General features: G+C 42.0%; 1 protein-coding gene across 1 annotated transcript; it reads left to right on the top strand.

The window, feature by feature from the left end:
* The first annotated feature begins 14682 nt into the window (after nt 1–14682).
* Nucleotides 14683–19056, top strand: LOC108165317 (mucin-5AC). Its single transcript, XM_033387915.1, has 2 exons — nt 14683–14761; nt 14821–19056. Exons 1-2 carry the CDS (start codon nt 14755–14757, stop codon nt 19020–19022), a joined length of 4209 nt encoding a protein of 1402 aa, XP_033243806.1. The 5' UTR covers nt 14683–14754; the 3' UTR covers nt 19023–19056.
* The last annotated feature ends 1654 nt before the right edge of the window (nt 19057–20710 follow it).

Below are 20710 nucleotides of genomic sequence, written 5' to 3'. Positions count from 1 at the left end.
AAAACTTTCAATTTTCCCAGAGTCTCCTTTGGGGTTGTCTCTGTCTCTCGGTGCTGCTGCTTTGCTGACGGCTAACTTTTCGCCAGACACGGAAAAACTTGCCATCAAACAACGCGAAAGAGAGCGAGTGAGAGAGAGAGAGAGCTAGAGACACACAAAGAATAAAGCTGGGGAAAAGCTGGCGGAAAAGTCTAAAAGAAGTAAGTGAGGCACAATTGATTGATTGACTGACAAGTTTTCTAGCGGGGGTGGGGGGAAACCGAAGAAAGTGGCATTGAAAGTACAAATATGTTGCAACAAAATGTAATTACTGTTTCGACTGCAGTTAAATATTTTATCAAGTATTTATGCAGCAAAAGCGACAAAGAGAGATTCAATATGGGGTACCCCGGTGTGGTAAGGGTATGATGGGATAGCCATCGATCACTCAATCTACTTCTCTTAGGATTCATATTTTTTGTTGTTTTTTTTATGACTTTTTCCTTGCAGTTATTTATATTTATTTTTCATATATTTCTATTAACTATTATTATTATTAAAATTTAATAAGGTAATATATGTAATTTATTAACTTAAAAATATAAGACCTCTGAAAACTAATATTAAAATAAAATAAAGAACAAAAAAAAAAGATATATATATATTTAAAAAAAAATCCCTACTATTCGAATATTTATATTTGGATTTAACAATATACACCAATAGATTTTTTCCGAAAGTGAAAATTGTAAAAAAAAATTGCTTTCACATTGATAGAAAATTAAACATATTTTAATTTTAATTAAATATATTTCAACTCTAATATAAAAATATTCCTACATCTTTCGATCAATTATATTTCCTAAAAACCTAATACTTATATTTATATTAAGTATGGAACGTATAAAATCCATATATTAATTATTCTTAATAAATTAAAGATAGTTTTGCCTAATGAAGCATTAATAAATATTCTAGAAAATATTTGCAATTTTCAAGGGTTTTGTTTTTAGTTAGAAAATGCTCCACTTCTAACTTTTTACGGTTTGAATTTTTTAAAACAAATATTTGAGCCTTTGGCCGGCCGTATTTTTGAAAGATTTTTAGGCATATCTTTGGTTAATATGTGAAAGCAAAACATCTTCCGCTAACCTACGGCATTTCTTTGAAATGTATTCTAAATATAATTCCTAGAGTACAATTTCCAGTTGCAACTGGTCTTCATTCGGAGGAACTTAATTCCTTAGCATGTCTTTTGGTTGCCTTAGCGTTCAACCTCATGGCATTGCTGCTCATTTAAATGCATCCGTAGAACTTAACCACAGCCTTAACCCACACAAAACACACAAACAGAATCCAACTGAAGACAATGAAAATGTTTCATAATGTTATTTGTGAAAGAGCCTTTTGTCTTCGGGGTGCCCTTGTTTTTGTTGTGTGTTTGGGCTCTGGCTCTGGACCTGGACCTGGCTCTCGCTGGCGTAAAATGTAATCAAGAAAACATTTAAATGAATGGCAAATTCAAAATTGCATGCATATTTCATATGTGCAGCCACAAAATGTTCATGTAATTGCGCACAAGTTTGCCCCCAGTTCGCCCTCCCCCAAAAGAGGGCCAAAAGATATGAGAAAGGACAAAGTGGAAGGAAGGTCCTGGAGGTTGCATAAATTCTGCAGTTGCCGCATCAAAACTTTGTGGCGGGGACAAGGACAACGATGATGACGATGATGATGATGATGAGAACAAAACGAGGAAAAGCTGTTCTCGAATGCCTGGACATGCTCAGAAAATTTGCACATTGATTACCAGCCGGAAGTCATAATTAAACAACAACATCAAAGGACATCGTACAAGCAGGAGGAAACGAATACTTTCCACAACCAAAATTAACACATAATTTGTTTACCAAACACGTCTTGTCCTCTGGTACCACCACCACCACCACCAGCCCGTATCGCCCAAAAACGAAGGAAAACTTGACCCCTAGGACGCTGGTGCAGTGTCCCAGACCGACTTCTCACTTCGACTAATTGAAAATTCCAAGTGTAAGCTGATAATGTGACAAGCAACTAAGTTCCTGACTTCCAGACACACATTAGAAGAGGAGTCTTCGTCTTCGTCTCCGTGTCCGTGTCCGTCTCCTGCCCCAGGAACTTGAATGTGAATGTGTGGGCGTGACCTGTGTCTTTGCCCCTTTTCTCTCTTGGGTGAGGAGAGCAGGTCGTTAAAAAGTAAAAATCAATTTATGAGTAAACGTTAAGTGAAAAAGTTTTACCATTAAAAGGCAGAACAACCTACATACATACATACATAGGTGCCGGTGCCGGTGCCGGTGCCGGTGCCGGTGCCGGTGCCGGTGCCGGTGCCGGTGGCAGTGCCAGTGCGGTGCCGCCGGTGGCGGTGCCGGTGCCGTTGCCAGAAGCAAAACTTGACAGACTTTGGCTCCGAGAAGGTGTCGAGAAGATAAATCAATTTGCTTGTTGCACAGTTGCCAGCCGGTGGGGGGGCAGGCGCTGTCGGTGCCGGTGCCAGTGGCAGAGAGACCCACAAAAAGGTTTAATTAACGAACAAATGTCAACGGGAGAGAGCTTGAGCTTGAGAGCTGAAGCACAAGCCAACTTTTGTCCGCAATTAAGGCTTGAATGACAGTCTGAATGAATTACCAACTCGCAGAATGACACTCTTACTCACTCACTCACTGACTGACCGACTCACTGAATGACTGAATAAGTGTATGAGTGCTGCAAAGAGTGTGAGTGTGTCTGAACAAGGATTTGTGTGCGGCCAAAGTGCTTGATTGTGTGTTAAGGGATTCTTTGTGCGCAGCTTAAGGCTCAAATTGTTCTTCAATTCATTGACCAATTTGGAAAATCTCTGCCATCAAAAAAAAGAGCACCAATTACATGGAATGTTGCCAGTGTTTTAGTTGTTCTAGATCGATCTGCCAAAAGGGGATAAAGATACACGTCTAAGGCATACGATTTTTAATCGAATAAATCAATTAAAATTCAATACATTTTGTATGGGAACGTTGCGAATTTTTAACTATTTGTAGCTGTGGAAAGTTTATTTAATTTATTAAAAAAAAAACAAGAAAAAATAGCATAAATTACATGGAATTTAATTTTTTGTTTAATTACAGTTTTAGGGAGTATCTATTTAATTTTTAAATATTTATAACTGCTGAAAGTTTATTCTCGTTTTAATCAGATTTTGCACATTTTTAATCATTAAAAAAAAAAGCAAGAAAAAAAAACATAAATTACATGGAATTTAATATTTTTTGTTTTTTTTTGTTTTTTTAGTTAATGTTTTAGGGAGTATCTATTTAATTTTTAAAGATTTATAACTGCTGAAAGTTTATTCTTATTTTAATAAGATTTGGCACATTTTTAATATTTAAAGATTCAATTTATTTATCCATAACATATAACGTACTTTTTATATTTAAAATCTTCCGAAACAAAAGAGAAATATATATATTTTTACTCCACAAATGTACAGTAATTTCTCTTGCCCTCCGACAGAAAAAAAAAGAAACATTTAGCAAACGAAAGTGACCGACAGTTAGTCCTCCCCGACACCATGCTTAAATAAAATCTCTGCCAACTTTAAACAACTTCTATTGTCCTTCCAAGTCGAAAAGTTCAACTAAAAATAACTCGGGGTTAAAAAAGAGCAAATGGCATTTAGTCGGTCCACTTACGAGAGTGCAGAGAGAGGAAGTGTCAGTAAATTTCAACGAAATGGAAACCAACAGGCAACAAAAGCGAATAAATTGTCACTTGCCAGTTGCTTGAATTGAATGTGCAAATATTAACATTCAAAACAAGCCAACACTTGTAGGAATATATAGAGAGAGAGTAGGAGTACGAGGAAGAGGAGATCTTACAACAATGCCTCTAGTGACAAGACACCCACACACACACAGGCAGAGTTCGTGCCACCAACTCTGGTGGGGGGGGGATTGGAGGTTTCCTACTGCCTGCTGCAGTCCTCTTCAGAAATCAAAAGTTGAATCCGAAAGCAGGGCAAACAATGAATGAATGAATGTTGCCACTGCCACTGGCACTCCTTCTGCCACTTCTACCGCAGGATATCAAATAATATTTGAACTGAAATCTCAAGTTGGAGAACAGATGTTGACACTGGCCTGGGATTTGGTAGCGTTTTCGTTGAGTGTTAATCAAATTAGCAGCAGCAAACATGCAGGTCAATGCAAATAGCAAATGCATTTGAGAACTGCTATATCCGTATCCCTATCCCTAGTCCTGCAAAGTCCCTTCGAGGAGGAGGAGGAAAAACTCATTAACCCACCCACTCAAGTGCTTTTACAAGTTTTTTGGCAAGACCAGAGGCACATTTGGGGTCTCCCACCGCCATGTGACATTATAAATAATTAGTGCATATTTAACTATATAATGTGCTAACCATTTAGTGCCTCTAGCATTACGAAAGCCCCCCAAAAACCATTTAGCCTTTCTTCTTCCTTTTTTGTGTTTTTTTTTTTTGGGAATCACATAATTAAATTAAACAGATCCCAAAGAGATAGAGGCTGTTCCGTATGCGTATGCGTATGCGTATGCGTATAAAATGGGAAAATCGGCAGAAATCTTTAAGAGCCAATTAGCCAAATGTATTCCCTGCTCAATGTTCACCATTTTCCCTTGATTGAAAATTAATTCAATTAACTCTATAATGAGCATGGAAACACACAGAGTGTGCGGGGGGGCCGTAGTTTTCCCCATTCAACAGAATGGAATTTTGTGCAACGAAAGCAAAAAGCGCACAGAAAGATACCAAAAACAAAATGATCATTACTTTTTCGGCATATTGGGATTGGGGATTAAACATTTTGGGCAGTGAAATCTGTATGAATTTCATTTCAATTAAGCAAAATGCTTTCGCTGGCCCCGTTTGTTGTCTGAGTAAATTTTGTATCACATACCAAACATATTTACATATATCTTGCACTACTATATGGTTATTTGTACAAAAATGTATAAATTGCAACGAGTTTATTTATTTAGCAGGTGGCAGGCAGTGACTGAACAATCCCGCATATTCCAATTAACACGAAACAATGCAAAACACACACAGAGAAAGAGAGAGAGAGAGGCAGAGAGATAGTGTGTGTGTGAGAGAGAGAGGCAGAGAGATAGTGTGTGTGTGAGAGAGAGAGGCAGAGAGATAGTGTGTGTGTGAGAGAGAGAGACAGTGTGTGTTATTGGCATACATTTAAATGGAAACAAACAATACAAATATATATATTCCATGTAGTACGACTAGAGGATATCCTGGTGTCCTAAAAACCCCCGCCCCCCTTTGAATGATACGAACTTTCTGGATTCTTTGATCTGGCTGTAATATTTATCCTTTTTATGGATACACTCTATAGCTCTGCCCGTCACAAATCCCGTCTTCAATTTCATATACCCCTTCCACTCCAAGGACAAAATATATTCATGTCAACTTTATGCCGATTAATGACGCACTCGATGTCCTGGCAATCGAAAGCGAAACGACTCGTTTCGGCCACCTATTAAAATCAATTAAAATGGCAATACCCGTGCCGTGCCTCATGCTCGGAAAAACGTGGAGAGCAGGGCGGCGGTAGAAGTTTTAATTTAAATGCATTAATCCCCAGTAGGGCAATAAATTTGTAAAATCAAAATGACCATTGGCCCGAAATTGTTTGTCCGTCATTAAAAAAGTTCAATTATCATCTCGAGGCAATCATTTCCAGCCGCCGCCCCCCCCCCCCCCCCCCCCCCCCACAAAAAAAAAAGAAGCAGTAAACTCGTCAAATTACAAACTTTAAATTGAGTCATAAAATTTCACACAACGCACACAAAATAATGCCGTTTAATTGGAGGAGATTCTTCGACGCTGTCCTCCTGTAGCCATCGCTTCTCTTGCCATTGACCGGGGTGTCTGCGTTTCGTATTAAGCCAGCCAAATGGAATGCGATTAAATTTCAATGCTGGCAAATACATATTTAATTAAAAATTTCCTTTTTGTCTGTGGACAAATTAAACAACAACATATGTACATGTGTATGTATGTAAGCAAAGGTGGTGCTGGGGGGGGCGGAGGGGACTCCAATGGAAAGCCCGACTCTTGTTTACACCTGAATTTAAATTTTAATTGACTTGGCAAATAATAAAGAAAGTGCAGGTTTATTCGCTATGTGAATTATTGAATATTATCGCAAAAATCGTTTGTTTGAGATGCCAGAGAAATTATAAATTTAATTCGAAATGCGCAAGGGGACCAAAGGATTTCAATAATAACTTAAAGGCTATATGGATTACCATTTAAATCTGTATAAACCAATCATAGTAAGTCAAAATGAATAATGAATGATAAATAATATTAATTTTCCTTCTGACCGACAGATAAAGTGTTTAAGTGTCTCTAATTCTGCAGTAAATCCTGTCCCCTTTATGATCGGGGTCACCACTTGCCTGGAATATATCTAACGATAACAAATTTTGTGGAAGCTAATTCGATTAAGGCAATTATCATTTTAAAGTTACATTTTCTACTCAAATTTACTTTAATTCCGAGTAAAGATAAATATTTGTATGCTCGGGGTCACCATTTTGATGGTACAATACGCTTAACCATGAAAGATTGGACTAAAAAAATTGACTATAATATACTATATCTGTGGTATAATGTCCAACCTCCATCCAAACTGCCGCTCCTTCCACGAAAGCTCCCAGTTCAACTTTAATCAACGAAAAACCTTTTTTTACACTCCACAAAGCAGGAAAGCGGGGTAAAAACTGAATAATCAAAATCATAAACATTTGCCTAAATGGTCTGAGAGCATAGCAAATCGCGTTCACGGGCATCATGTACGAGTAAAAACTAAAAACCATGAAGCTGTGCAAAATAAAGTATTAGGGCATTAATATTCACACACCCTCTCGAGTGAGGGTCAGAGTGTCTGGGGATGGGGGTCGTGACCTGGCCATCTCTCAACCCCAAAAGCCCAACTGGGACCCAGTCGGAGTCCCCAATCACCCGCCAATCCCAAACTGTGGAGTGGAGCTGGAGCTGGAGCTGGACCTGGAGCTGACCTTTTTGGCAAAGTGAACAGCAATAAAAGTTTAAATAGAAGTGGCAACAAACCACAACAGCACTCATCACGCTCCAACGCCATCGTCTGCACCATCAGCAAATGGGGCAGGTGGCAATGGCCAAAGTGGGTGTGGTGTGTGGCATACGGGCATTTTCCGGCCAACCAAAAAAAAAACCAAAACGAAAAAGAAAAGCCAGGAAAAACCTCAAAGCAGACAAGCTAACAAGGATTAGTGAACGATGTGGCATTGACCTGAAATATTTTTAAAGGCAAAGTTTAATTTTTTTTTTAATGAACAAAATTTAAAAATCGGATGCTAAATCTTAATTGAATAATTGTAAATCGTTAATTAGGTTTTATTTGTGTGTTTTATTTTTTTTAAATATGCAAATTGTTTTCTAATCTGCCACAGACAAATTAGCCAATTTGTTTATAAATTCAACGAAACGAAAGTGTTAATAAACAATTTTCATAATCAGATTATAAATGAAAATTATTTCACATAAGAATATAATTAAAAGGGCAGGGCAAATAGGAGCCGCACTTGGGAAAGGTGATCCTGTAGCATTTAAGGAGAATTATTTGAAAACTCTAACCATTTGATCGTAGATTTGATAATAATAAAATAATATCGAAGGGATCAGCTTTTCCAAACCTCCATTTAGGCCTTAGATATGCCATATTTAATCATTACATACGAATAAAAGTTAAATTTGTACTCTTTCATCTATTAATTTACCTTGTGGTTAATATCATTTCAATAATTCCCTTTCAGGAACCCCCTTAACCAACACCCACTCCATTAGTGTTGAACAATTTTGCCTGCCACTCTCTTTTTTTCTGGGCACTTTTTCACTCAGTTTTTGCAGGCATTGTTCTGGGTTAAAGAGTAGAAGTAATAATACTCAAATAAAACATTTACAGGCACAGACGACGAAAAACTGTAAATGACATGCCGCTGGTGGCACGGTGGCACCGTGGAGAGGTGGGGAGGATGGGGAGGCAAAAGGCTTCTGCGGTAAGGCCACAAAAACAGAGTCGACTCGACTCTCGTCGCCATCGTTGTCGTTTGTCGTTTGTCGTTTTGGGGCCTGCTCGAGTCAAGTGGAGTTTGAAGGAGCTGCAAGTGCACTTCATTTCGTTATCCCTCCCCCACTGCCACACACCAGGCCCCCACTCACCGCCGTGCTCGCCGCCACAGTTGCCTCATAAATTGAAACCGAAAAAAAATTCGCTTGCGGCAGGCATTCAGGCAGGAAGCAGGCGCATGAAGTGCACACTTGAAGGTAAGAACTGCCTACAGAAATAACCTGGTGGCGCTGGCACACGAATAGATAAAGACTCTATCCAAAATGTGGGAAAGGGGAGGGGAGGGCGGTGGGAGTAGCACGGTGGGTGGCAACATTTAGTACACTTTACCTGCTTCTTTTAGCTGCAACACCACACCACTCGGCCCCACTACTGCCACAAAACAAAACAAAACCGCAAATGCGACAAAAGCAGAATACAATTCGCACTTGAAACTCTGTGGGGCAACAACAGCAACAAGAAAGACGGCAGAGGAAGAGACGGAGAAATTAAAGGAGACATAGAGAATGAGTGAGAGAGAGAGATATGGAGAGACACAGTGAAAGAGATAGAGAAAACGAGTCTACTTTTGTGGTAAAAACAAAGAACTTTCCGTGGGAAAAAGTACGCGTTTGCTTTCCTACGAGTTTCTACTCTTTCAATGGAGTACAACGACTTGTAAGAGACGTTTGCAAGGTTCGAAAGAGTATTTATTTCAAGGGAAATTCGCTGGTACAAAGTCTTGAGAATGGTGACTAACCTTTTCAAGGTTTTGGCCCCATTGAAAGATAATAATGGGATCACTGTAGCATATACCAGCTATAGGCAGAATAGTACCAATAGCAAGATGATTCTTAGTTCTTAGATTCTAAGATCTAATCGTTTCGGGTGATCTTTCCATGGAATCGATAGATCTGTAGATCTGAAAGAGTATCTACAGCTTCTTTACTCCCAAAAGCAGACTGAAGGCTGTATTTTTTGTGTTTGTTTTTTCGGTTTGCCCCCCAATTTGCTGCAGAAAATGAAAATTTAAATTTTTAACCAACGATGGAGTCGAGTCGAGAAGCAGAGCAGAGCAGAGCAGCATAGAACGAGGCTGAGAACTGGCTTGCCAAAAAGTTTTAACAGTTTTTGCTGCTGCTGCAACTGCAGCTGGGAAATTTCACACATTTCCCACAGCGCATTTTCCAGCGTTTTTCCCCCTGCGTGGTGCTCTTGGTGTTCCCCTCTCCTTCTTTTCTTTTTTTCGTCTTGTGTGTCAACCAAGAAGCCTTCAATCCGAACGAGCGAGAGTGATGAATGGAGTGGCCCAAAACCCAAGGTGAAGTCCGGGTTCCGGGCTCTGGTTCCGGCTCCGGCTCCGGCTCTCGGTTTAATTTAACATAATGAAAAGGGAAAATGTGGAATGAAGTGTGATTGAGGCACGGACGAGAGTGCGAGAGAGCTGTCCCACAGCTTCCTGTGTGGCATAGCCAGGTCTTTGTTTTATTTTCCCAGCTAACAACAACAATCATCGTCATTATCATCAGCAGGAGCAGGAGCAAGAGCAAGAGCAGCAGCAACACAGTGAGGGGCCCCACAGGCTAGGCCAAAGAATGCACATCCGACACCGTGTATCCTGCCACTTCACTTTGCCACCCAACGGCAGCCACTGCCCCCTCCCCACTCCGACAGCATGCAACAAATGCCTCGAGTGCATAACTGGCTGGCACACAGCCCCAGCAACAGCAACGGCACTGGCACCGGCACCAGCACCAGCACCGGCACCAGCACCGGCTCTCTAATTCTGACTCTGGCATAAATCATGGCTGGCATTTGCATGTTGCCTGGTGGCCCATGCCCCATGCCCCACCCATTCTACATGCTGCATGCGGCACACACAGCTAATCTGTGTCCTGGCCAAGTGGGGAAGTGGGAAGTGCATCCTTTGTATGCTTTTTGTTTACTTTTCATGTACTTGCTCAATTAAAAAATTGCCCCAAACGTTGGGGGGGGCTTTTCCTTGTGGCAATTAATATGTTTCGGCCTGCTCCGGGTTTCTAATTGCATTTTCACACGAAATGCCGCAATTTCCCCCCCTCAAAACAGTCGAGACCTGATTTTCACACCTAGAAATATGTAAATTTTCCTTTCAATGCAGGAAAAAGGAAAACACTGTTTATATCTCGCTAGATAATATTAATGGCAGCTGCATTTGTCCGACTGTCTATCCGATATTCGTATCGAAATTTACGTTAAATTCCAGAAAGAAAAAAAAAAGCTTCAAGGAATTCCTTTTGCAGAAAAGACTTTTGCCTTCGGCCTAAGCTGAACAGCAACTGTTTCGTTATTTGGCCAAGAACAGAAGACCTCTTCGGTGCTCGTGTTTTGGCCAATTCGAAGTCGAAGCCGAAGTGCAAACTCTCCAACGCAGGCGCCGATATCCAAAAAGAGAAAACTCTACAAAACGCGAAGGAGATTGAGAGAGAGAGAGAGATTTATATGCTTTAGAGGTCTAATGGGGCACCATATGTTAGTGCATGTGGCGGAGGTTCATTATAAGCATGAGGCATGAGGCATGAGGATCTATTAAAAAATCATTAGGTTGATGCTTTGGGGATAGGTCAGGAAAACTTTGTATTCACAAATCTTAAGGCTGCTTGAAATATCTTTTAAAAATACCTACGACTAGAGTTCAAATATTTAAAATATTCAAAGGGAATTTTGATGGCTGGAAAGAAATTAGTTTTGTGCAAAACATATGTCCAAATTATTAGAAATTAGAATTAGAAGGATGCGTCCATTCACACAATTTCATAGCAATATCAATCAATCCATGTTTTATTCATCCATCAATTAAGAAATGTCTCTCTTATATAAATATTCTCTCTTTTTCTTATCAATTACTTTCTCTCTTTCATCAACTAAAGCCAATCAATCCTTTAGAAATATCAAGCAAGACCCTGACTTACTAAATTTCTTTCAATTTATACCAATATATGTTCACCCTTTTTCTTCTTGTATTCAATACGATTCACTAAAAACTTCACTGGAATTAATTTTTGAATAAATATTTTTTATTTTTTCAGTATATTCCTTCCATCAATTTGGAAAATATTCCACCTATACTCGATTAGTTTATGAATTTTAATAAAAAAAAAGATAATAAACAAATAATAGCCCTCTCTGTGTGCTGTCCCTGGTTTTTCATCTCCATCTCTCTTATCCCCCCTTCCAGCTCTCTCAATTTGTATTCCATCTCAGTCATGTACAAATATTTTCATTAGAAAAAATGAAATGAACATAAGCATTCCCTCAAAATGGTTTGAAAAAAATTTTTTTTCGTAATTCTACTGATGATTGTTGGTGGTAGCCAAAGAGAGAAAAAGGGGGAAAGGTGCACGAATTCTTATCAAGGAACGTTGCGAAAAATGTGTGCAATTAAAAACTCACCAGAACACAGCCAAACAAAAAAGAAGAGAATCAAAAACTAGACATACTTTCTTTCGGGAAGAGTAGGGGGGGGAAAAAAAATGCAGATTCGGGCTAAAGCCAAACGTAAACGAAACTAAAAGAAGGTCCTGGATGCTACGGACTCATTGGATTTTAATTAACAGTATAGAAAAAAAGGAGAAAAAACAGGGTAGTGCCAAACAGAGCACAATGGCAAAGGTCCTTTGGCTTCGGAGCGCAAGAGGATGCACATGCATATTATGTGGAATCCTTTGCTTTTGGTTTCTCCTGTTCTGTTCTTTACTGCTCTGCTCTGCTCCGCTCTGCTCTGCTCTGTTCTGTTTGTTTGCTCTGTGACTTTGAGTCCTTGCGTTAGTTCTGGGGGCAAAGATTGGTTGCTACTTGATTGCATTTTTGTGGAACTTCTTTTTCGGCTTTTTTGTACAGGGTAATCGAGGAGGATATAAGGGCATGTCGAGTGGGTGGAAATTAGTCAACATTTCTATCGGATATTTGAGAGCAAAGAGCACAGATATTATCAACTAATCCACAAAAGAATAGTATCAGTATTACCAGCAGATTCAAGAAAATACTCTTCAGCACTAATCGATCCACTGTTCATCAGATTAAAAGTACATTTCTTGAGGAGTTCCTTAGATATCTGAGGGTATATATAGGTATCTTTAGAGTCAAACTCTTGCCTAAAGCGTTTTCCACTTGTTTTTCGCATCTTAAACAAAGTAAATCTCTGGACGAGCTCGAGAGTCCGTCATGAATCAAGTCGCACGCCTGCATAAACCCATCCATGGCATTGAGAGTCCTGCCTCGTCGCTGGCGACACACGCACCGGGTCAATTTCATGCAACACAAACAATGCGGGGCCACCCCTCCCCCCCAAGGATAGGGGCAGGAAAAACCGCCCCCAGTTCCGAGGAGCTTTTCCGTCTTGCATGTAGGACACGTTTGGGGCATGCCCCAAAGCCCGCGTCCCCTTTGAGAGGCAGCCAGGCAGGCAGGCAGGCGGGCAGGTGCTCAGCTGTAACTAAACGTCCGTTTTAACATTGCCACCTGATGGTTGGCCTCAGTCCTCCCCCGTCGCACAGCGTCTGTGCGTGGCTGTGTGTGCGGCAAGTGGCATGTGGCACATGTCAGGGGCTGGTCACGTCTGCTGGGGCATAATTGATAGTTCAATCTGTTGCAGATCAAACGCTTGACAGCAGCCAACAGATCAAGCTGAAAAATTGTCCCCACCAAAGGAGCTCTGACGACTCTGGAGGAATTTGATTGCGGGTATATGTATCTCAAAGATACTGCATCTGAAGTTTGCCTCACGTAAATTGGGGGATACTTAAGAGTATAAAGGCAGCCACAGTTGGATTGAATAATTTTTGCCGTTGAATACCGAATGAATCGAAAGAAGAATCAGGAAATTTTTAAGGATTTTTAAGAGATATTTTTTGATTGGATAATTCCCTTTACCAGATACTTTATTATTTGCCTCCAGAAACGATTTACAAATTTCACTAAAATAAAATAAACTTTGATATAGTTTTGCCTTTTTCTTGCATTTATTTTCATATTTATTTTAAAAGGCTTTTGGCCTTGCAGCCAGCAGCAGCAGCAGCACTTTACTTACCCATAGTTCCTGGGCGGTTGTGTCAACCCAGAGGGCGGGTGGTGGTGGTGGAAAAACTGCAAGACTTTTCCTCGATGGCATAAAAACATCTTTCAGCCAAATAGATTTTTATGCTTTTAAGTAATTTGCCGCACAAATTGAAAGTCCTTCAAGGAGCAGCAGCTGCAGTCTTTGGTAAAACTCTTGCCTTTAGCTCGAACTTTTCCGGGCAACGGTTTTTTTTTCTTTTTTTATGCCAATTTTTTTTCGTGTGCTGCTCATGTTTTGTCGCTTAATTTTAATGGCTTGTTGCGCATTAAACTTCTAGCTTCATTTATGTTTATTGGCGCACTTTTATTTGTGTAATTTACGCCGTCGAGTGCCGATCATAAATTGTGACACGAACTGCACACAGAGCACAGAGCACGAGAGAGAGAGAGAGAGAGAGAGAGAAAGGTCACGTTGTCTCATTAAAGTCCCGCCGACAGCGACTCCGAACAAGAACAATAAATGTAATAACAAGGGCAATAACTCCCACCAGGACCCACCCCACAGCAGCAGCAGCAGCAGCACACACACACACACATGTCAGCAGGAAGGAGGCTATAGGACGTACAAGGACAACAAATGATTTACCTTTGAACTGAAAGAATATAAAATGGAATATGCGAAATGCGAAAGGCATTTGAGGAGCATTTTCAGACATAAAATATAAATTGGTTGCTCAAAATATAAAACATATAAAGTACTTTGACGAAAGTCAAGTGTACTTTAAAGTTCAGATAATGCGAGAAGGCAGGAAGCAATTGTCTATGCGGGTAAGTTTTTCACTGGAAACACCATCGACCAGTACGTATGTCTATCGAGTTTTAGATTAGATTTTAATATGTTCAATTTAAAAAACCCCCTACCAAAAGTTCATTCAAATCTATTGTAATTTTGTGGGCGCTCTCTTCGAAAGACTAAGACTCACTGGGAGAGAGTCATCTAGAGTAGAGTCTTGTACAACTGAGAGCTTCTTTTCGTGGCGCACGATATATGGGATAAAGATAAGTGACCCTTTTAATAGTTAAAACCTTAAAGATTGGGCATACAAGTAGACAATATTTGTAAATTTGTTTGAGTGCATTTTTTGTCTAGTTCTTTAAGCACTTATATTCCCAAGATTACACTCAGAAAATACCCTTTAGCATAGATAAAGCAAATTCGTAGATCGCTTGTGGAAGCGCCTACTCTTAATTGTTTTAACGTCCGGCCCATAGATAGCACACTCGAAATTCGTTGCTCCCAAGGCAATTCATCAATGTCCCAAAACACTTTTGGTCAATGCGCGTGTATTCTTCTGATATTCATCGAAACTGAATCAATTTCCAATGAAATTCATTGAATTTCTAATTAAATCTAATCAAGCTGTCGTTAATATGCTATCAATATCATATCAGTAGAAGACCTCAAACTGTAGAAAAACACTCCAATGAATGAAGAGTTTAGTGTGGAAGCAAGCGTTGAAGAATAAACTAATGGGAATTAAAACATTTTGGGACAACAAATTAATATAAATCGATTCTAATGCTGGGTAAAATCATCTTAAATATTTGAAAAACCTGTAAATAATCCTGGTTCTCATTTTTGTAGTTAATAAAGTCAATCTCTTGACATGGCTCCTGCTGATGGTAGCTCTCGTCTGGAGCTGGCAATTCAATGGAGGTGTGGCCATGTCACAGGCGGAACCGCGCCATAAGACCTGCGACAATGAGCAGCGATACGAGAACCAGGTCATGTGCGAGGGCAAAGAGTTTGGGGCCCTGGTGCCGTATCCGGATAACTGTAGTCTGTTTCTCGTCTGCGATTGTCTGTATCCCACGGTCAAGCTGTGTCCGGCAGAGCTCTGGTGGGATAATGCCTCACAGATATGCAACTATCCGCAGGCGGTGGATTGTGTCTACTACACGATTGAAACGCCGGAACCGACGGATGGAACAACGAGAATTACGCCGGTTATTACCACCGAATCAACGACTTTGAGTACTCCAAAAGTCACCGAACACCCAACGACATTGAGTACTCCAAAAGTCACCGAACACCCAACGACATTGAGTACTCCAAAAGTCACCGAACACCCAACGACTCCAAAAGTGACGGACGTTCCCTGCATCACGCCCACTTCCAGCTGGGACCCGCCACCAGCACCGCCTGGCATTCCCGACGATTTCTGTAGGCATCAATCGGATGGCTCGGTGCATCCTTATCCGTACGATTGCCAGGCGTATATCAACTGCACCCATGGCTGGCCCGTCCTCAACTATTGCATCGAGGATAAGGTCTTCAATCCGTGGCTTCTCATCTGCGATACCCCCGACACAACCGAATGCGAGGAGGAGCCGTTGCCCACGGCCACGCCCACCACTACAGAGATGGTTCCCACTACCACCACAGCAGAGTTGGCTCCCACTTCCACCACAGAAGCGGACGATGTAGAGTGCGGACCCACACCAGAGTTCGTGGAGGAGGATTACTGCCAGCCCTTGGGCAATGGCTTCTACGAGTATCCCTACAATTGCAGTGCGTACCTCTCGTGCCGCAATGGCTGCACGGACTTGGACTACTGCATATCGGATAAGTTGTTCAATCCATGGCTCCACATTTGCGATACTCCCGATTCAGTGTACTGCGATCCACTGCCTTATCCCACTGCTCCACCGTCTTCCACGACTCCTTCGAGCACCACAACTTCTGTGGATGTTTCGACGACGGAGAGCACCACTGCCACCACAGAGGCAGCCACAAGCACAACGCCGGGACTGCCCTCCGATGTGAGTCCGAACGAATGTCGCGGTGTTCCCGATGGCACTCGATTGCCATATGCCGGCAACTGTTCGCAGTTCCTTATCTGCAAGGACGATCAGGTGGAGATGGGTCAGTGTCCTCCATTGACGCTCTTTAATCCGGATTTACTCATCTGCGATAAGGCTGATGATGTCTTGTGCTATGGGGATCGCACGACCACACCGATACCCACGACAACAACCACTGAGGCGACAACGCCCACGCCTACCACAACGACAACGAAGGCCACAACTCTGGGACCCGAAGAGCTCTGTGAGGGCCAGAGTCTGGGAGCCTCCTTCGCGTATCCCCAGGATTGCTCTAAGTACTATTTGTGTTTGGGAGGTGGACTATGGTTCCTGACAGACTGCATTTATGGCAGCTACTTTGACCCCAACACAATGAATTGTGGCCCCAATGTCTCCCCAACGGCCTGCCAAGAGGCACAAGCAACCACAACAACGGCAGCAACAACCACCACCCAGAAGGTAACCACTCCCACAACGACAACAGAGGAACCATCGACCCCGGCGGCAACGACCACAACTCAAGCGCCACCGGGTGGCATTTGCGGTGGCCGGGATGAAGGTGAAAATATCGCCTATCCCAAGGATTGCAACAAGTACATCGTCTGCGTCTCCCCCATACCCATTGCCTTCTACTGCCCCGCGGGATCCTACTTCAGTTCGAAGCTCCAGAACTGCACCAGCTGGGAGGAGAGCGACTGCGATCAGGATGCCAGCACTACAACGCTATCCCCAGGGATAACCCAAGCGCCGCTGGAGCCAACGATGTGCACAAACAGCAGTCGCGATACCTTCCCTTATCCGGACAACTGTCAGTGGTTCATCCGCTGTGTAGACGACTACATCTACATGATGGACGTCTGTAACTGCGGGGAGTATTATGATCCCATAAGCGGCAAGTGCGGAGCAGATGTTCCATCGGATGCCTGTCGCTGGGACTACACTTCGACCACGTCCACCACCAGCGAACCGACCACCAGCACAGCCGTGACCAGACCCCCACCGCAGAAGGGTCCTTGCGACGATGTGGCGGATGGTGCTTTGGTGCCATATCCTAACGATTGCACCAAGTACATCAAATGCGATCGCCCAATAGCCACGGCCTTCGACTGCGAAGAGGGGGATGAGTTCAGTGTCGCGCTGGGGGAGTGTGTGGACGCTTCTCTGGCCGGTTGTTCGGTTACAACCACGACCAACCCTTCGGGATCGACGACGCCATCGATACCATCGACAAAGACAACAGAAGGGGACTCTACAACAGATTCTTCCACAGCGTCATCTACGGAATCGTCCACAGATTCTTCCACGGAATCATCTACTGAATCTTCCACTGTCTCTTCTACAGAATCAACAACAGAATCTTCAACAGATTCTTCTACTGAATCATCCACAGATTCCTCCACCTTCTCTTCGACGGATTTCTCCACGGAATCATCTACAGAACCAGATTCTTCTTCCACAGAGCCTGGAACAACCACCACAGATTCCCCAGCCACCACAACACTCAAACCCTCTGGTGGAGTTTGCGAGGGCAAAACGGACGACTCTTTGGTGCCGTATCCCAACAACTGCAGCAAATTTATCATGTGTCAATACCCGATTCCTGTGGGCTTTGATTGTCCGGAAGGTTTGGAGTTTAGTCCCACGGAATTGCAGTGCATGGATCCCGATTTGGCGAATTGTAGTCCGAGTGTGACAACACCTGCAATACCAACTTCTACGACTTCAGAAGCTTCAACAACAGAATCTACAACGGATTCTACTACTAAAGAACCTTCAATAACGGAGTCTACAACAAAAGAGCCTTCAACAACAGATTCTACAACGAAATCTACAACAACTGAGCCAACAACAGAGTCCACAACAACTGAACCTTCAACAACAGTGTCTACAACAGAGCCTTCGACAACAGTTTCTACGACAGAGTCTACAACTAAGGAACCCTCAACAACAGAGTCTACAACGGAGTCTACAACGCAGTCTACAACGGATTCTACAACGGAGTCTTCCACAACAGATTCTACAACTAAAGAACCTTCAACAACAGAGTCTACAACAGTTTCCACGACAGAGTCTACAACTAAAGAACCCTCAACAACAGAGTCTACAACGGAATCGACAACAGATTCTACAACTGAGTCTTCAACAACAGAGTCGACCACAACTGAGCCTTCAACAACCGATTCTACAACGAAATCTACAACAGCTGAACCTTCTACAACGACTGAACCTTCAACAACCGATTCTACAACAAAATCTACAACAACTGAACCTTCCACAACAGTGTCTACAACTGGGGAACCTTCAACCACAGTGTCTACAACTGAGGAACCTTCAACCACAGTGTCTACAACGGAATCTACAACGGAGTCTTCAACAACAGATTCTACAACTAAAGAACCTTCAACAACAGAGTCTACCACAACAGAGTCTACAACAGTTTCCACGACAGAGTCTACAACTAAAGAACCCTCAACAACAGAGTCTACAACGGAATCGACAACAGATTCTACAACTGAGTCTTCAACAACAGAGTCGACCACAACTGAGCCTTCAACAACCGATTCTACATCGAAATCTACAACAGCTGAACCTTCTACAACGACTGAAACTTCAACAACCGATTCTACAACAACTGAACCTTCCACAACAGTGTCTACAACTGAGGAACCTTCAACCACAGTGTCTACAACGGAATCTACAACGGAGTCTACAACTAAGGAACCTTCCACAACAGAGTCCAGTACGCCAGAACCCTCGACCACCCCCAAGGAGCCAACTACTTTGGATCCCTACACTCCCAACATTTGCTGTGGCTATCCTCTGGGAACTCTTTTGCCTTATCCCAACGATTGCATGCGATATGTCGTGTGTGATTATCCCATTCCTTATGCGGTGGATTGCGATCCGGGAACCTTCTTTGATGACAGGCTGCTGCAATGTACATCAATTCCCACTCAAAGTTGCATTTATAAAAGAGCATAAATAATATGAGTAAATTCAATAAAGAATAACTATGCATTTATGTGAAATTGGTAGCTTTTTTCCATAAAAAATCAATTGTCTAAGTGTCCAAATGCTCAACCACTTAGGGTACACTTTTAGGGCTTTGGATACTGCCTATTTTTTGAATGTTACTGCTATCAATTACACGTAAACCCTTTTCTGTAATTTGTCACAAAAAAAAAAGAGAGAGAGTGGCAACGGAAACGTAGATAATTTACCACTTAACAGGCAATTCCCGTGACAGGGAACAAGCCGATTGGCATTGTGTAAGTGGAAGCCAACTCCTGGAAGACCCACAAATGCACAAGCACAAGCACGAGCACGAGGGATATGGCATATTTTTAGCAACAGGCTAAAAGCAATTTCTCCCCCACGACAATTCTACATACGAGTAATATTCTTTTGCTTACAAGTTTCAGCCATTTATCGTAGTTTGATACTCACTCGCATCCCCTCCTCTGAGGCACAAAGAACTCCTCGTCTAATCAGATTTGGGGTTGGCCACATGAAAACACAATTGCCAAGGAATTATCTGAGGGGAATACTCGTACAACTTCTAGGGGGGACGGGGATAACAAGGACAAGGCGAAGGCGATGGGAAAAGGAAGAAAAGAAGGAAGCCAAATCGAGGACGGCGAGTGCGAGGCAAGTTATGTATGGGAGAAGGCAATGACAGTAACGACACAAAATGAACACAATTCGAGCAAATTGTTTGGCAATAATGTTAACTTAATGCGTTCCATTTGTCGCACTTCAATCGATAGACAAGGAGCGCTCCTTGCACGCTTTCTCTCTCTCTTTCAAGTGATTTGTAACGAAACCCAACAAGGATTTGTTCTTCTTGGGTGTTTTCTTAGGGGGGCTGTGGGGTAATCAGGGGTTTACTAAATTCAGCAACAAGTCACATGAACCTGAAAACCATTTAATTGAAGATAAGCCTACGACTTATAGAATTTAAATGGGATTTCCAGTGGAGCGCCATAAATTATCTGTTGATTGGCTATAAGAAAACAATTTCGCTGAATCGCTGCCAAGTGTGTTAGCTGCCAAAAGGACGTACCAGTAGTGCCAGTAGCCAAAAAACTAAACTCATAAATGTACCACTTGACGTATGCTTAATCTGTGCCAAGATTTCAAGCAAAGATTTGATAGCCGTAGTTTGAGAGGGCATAAACAACACTTGAAACTTAATATAGGTAAGACATTTTGCTGCACTAATTGCCATTGTTTTTGGGACTCAAGTCAACCTAATGGATGGGAAGAAAACTTTTGGCTTAACTTTTGACACCCAACGATATGCAAAGATAACTAGCAATTATCAAAATTCTGAGCAGAGACGGCACGACAAATTGCAATGGAAACATTTTCGGAAGGCACTCGGCACATGTGGGTATATCTCCTGGTTCGCCTCCTCTCTCTCTCCATTAAGGCTTTTGGGTTTTAGCTTATGAAAGTTTTCTGCTGGCGCATATTAATGTGCAATACCCATCATCCATTTATGTAAAATGTATTTTATAGTTCCCGCGAGAATGCCGCCATGTTGCATGCCCCAGACAGAAAGTTTTTGGCCTTTTTCTCTTCTCTTTGCAGCCTGCTGTGTATCCATATTAAATGGCATTTTTGAATATACTATAGGAAAAATTCATCGTGAAAATTGGTAACTTTTG

Source organism: Drosophila miranda, chromosome XR (genome assembly GCF_003369915.1).
Source record: "Drosophila miranda strain MSH22 chromosome XR, D.miranda_PacBio2.1, whole genome shotgun sequence".
Taxonomy (NCBI): Eukaryota; Metazoa; Arthropoda; class Insecta; order Diptera; family Drosophilidae; genus Drosophila; species Drosophila miranda.
Note: the sequence above shows the minus strand (reverse complement) of the source record. Positions and strands in the feature narration are given on the sequence as shown.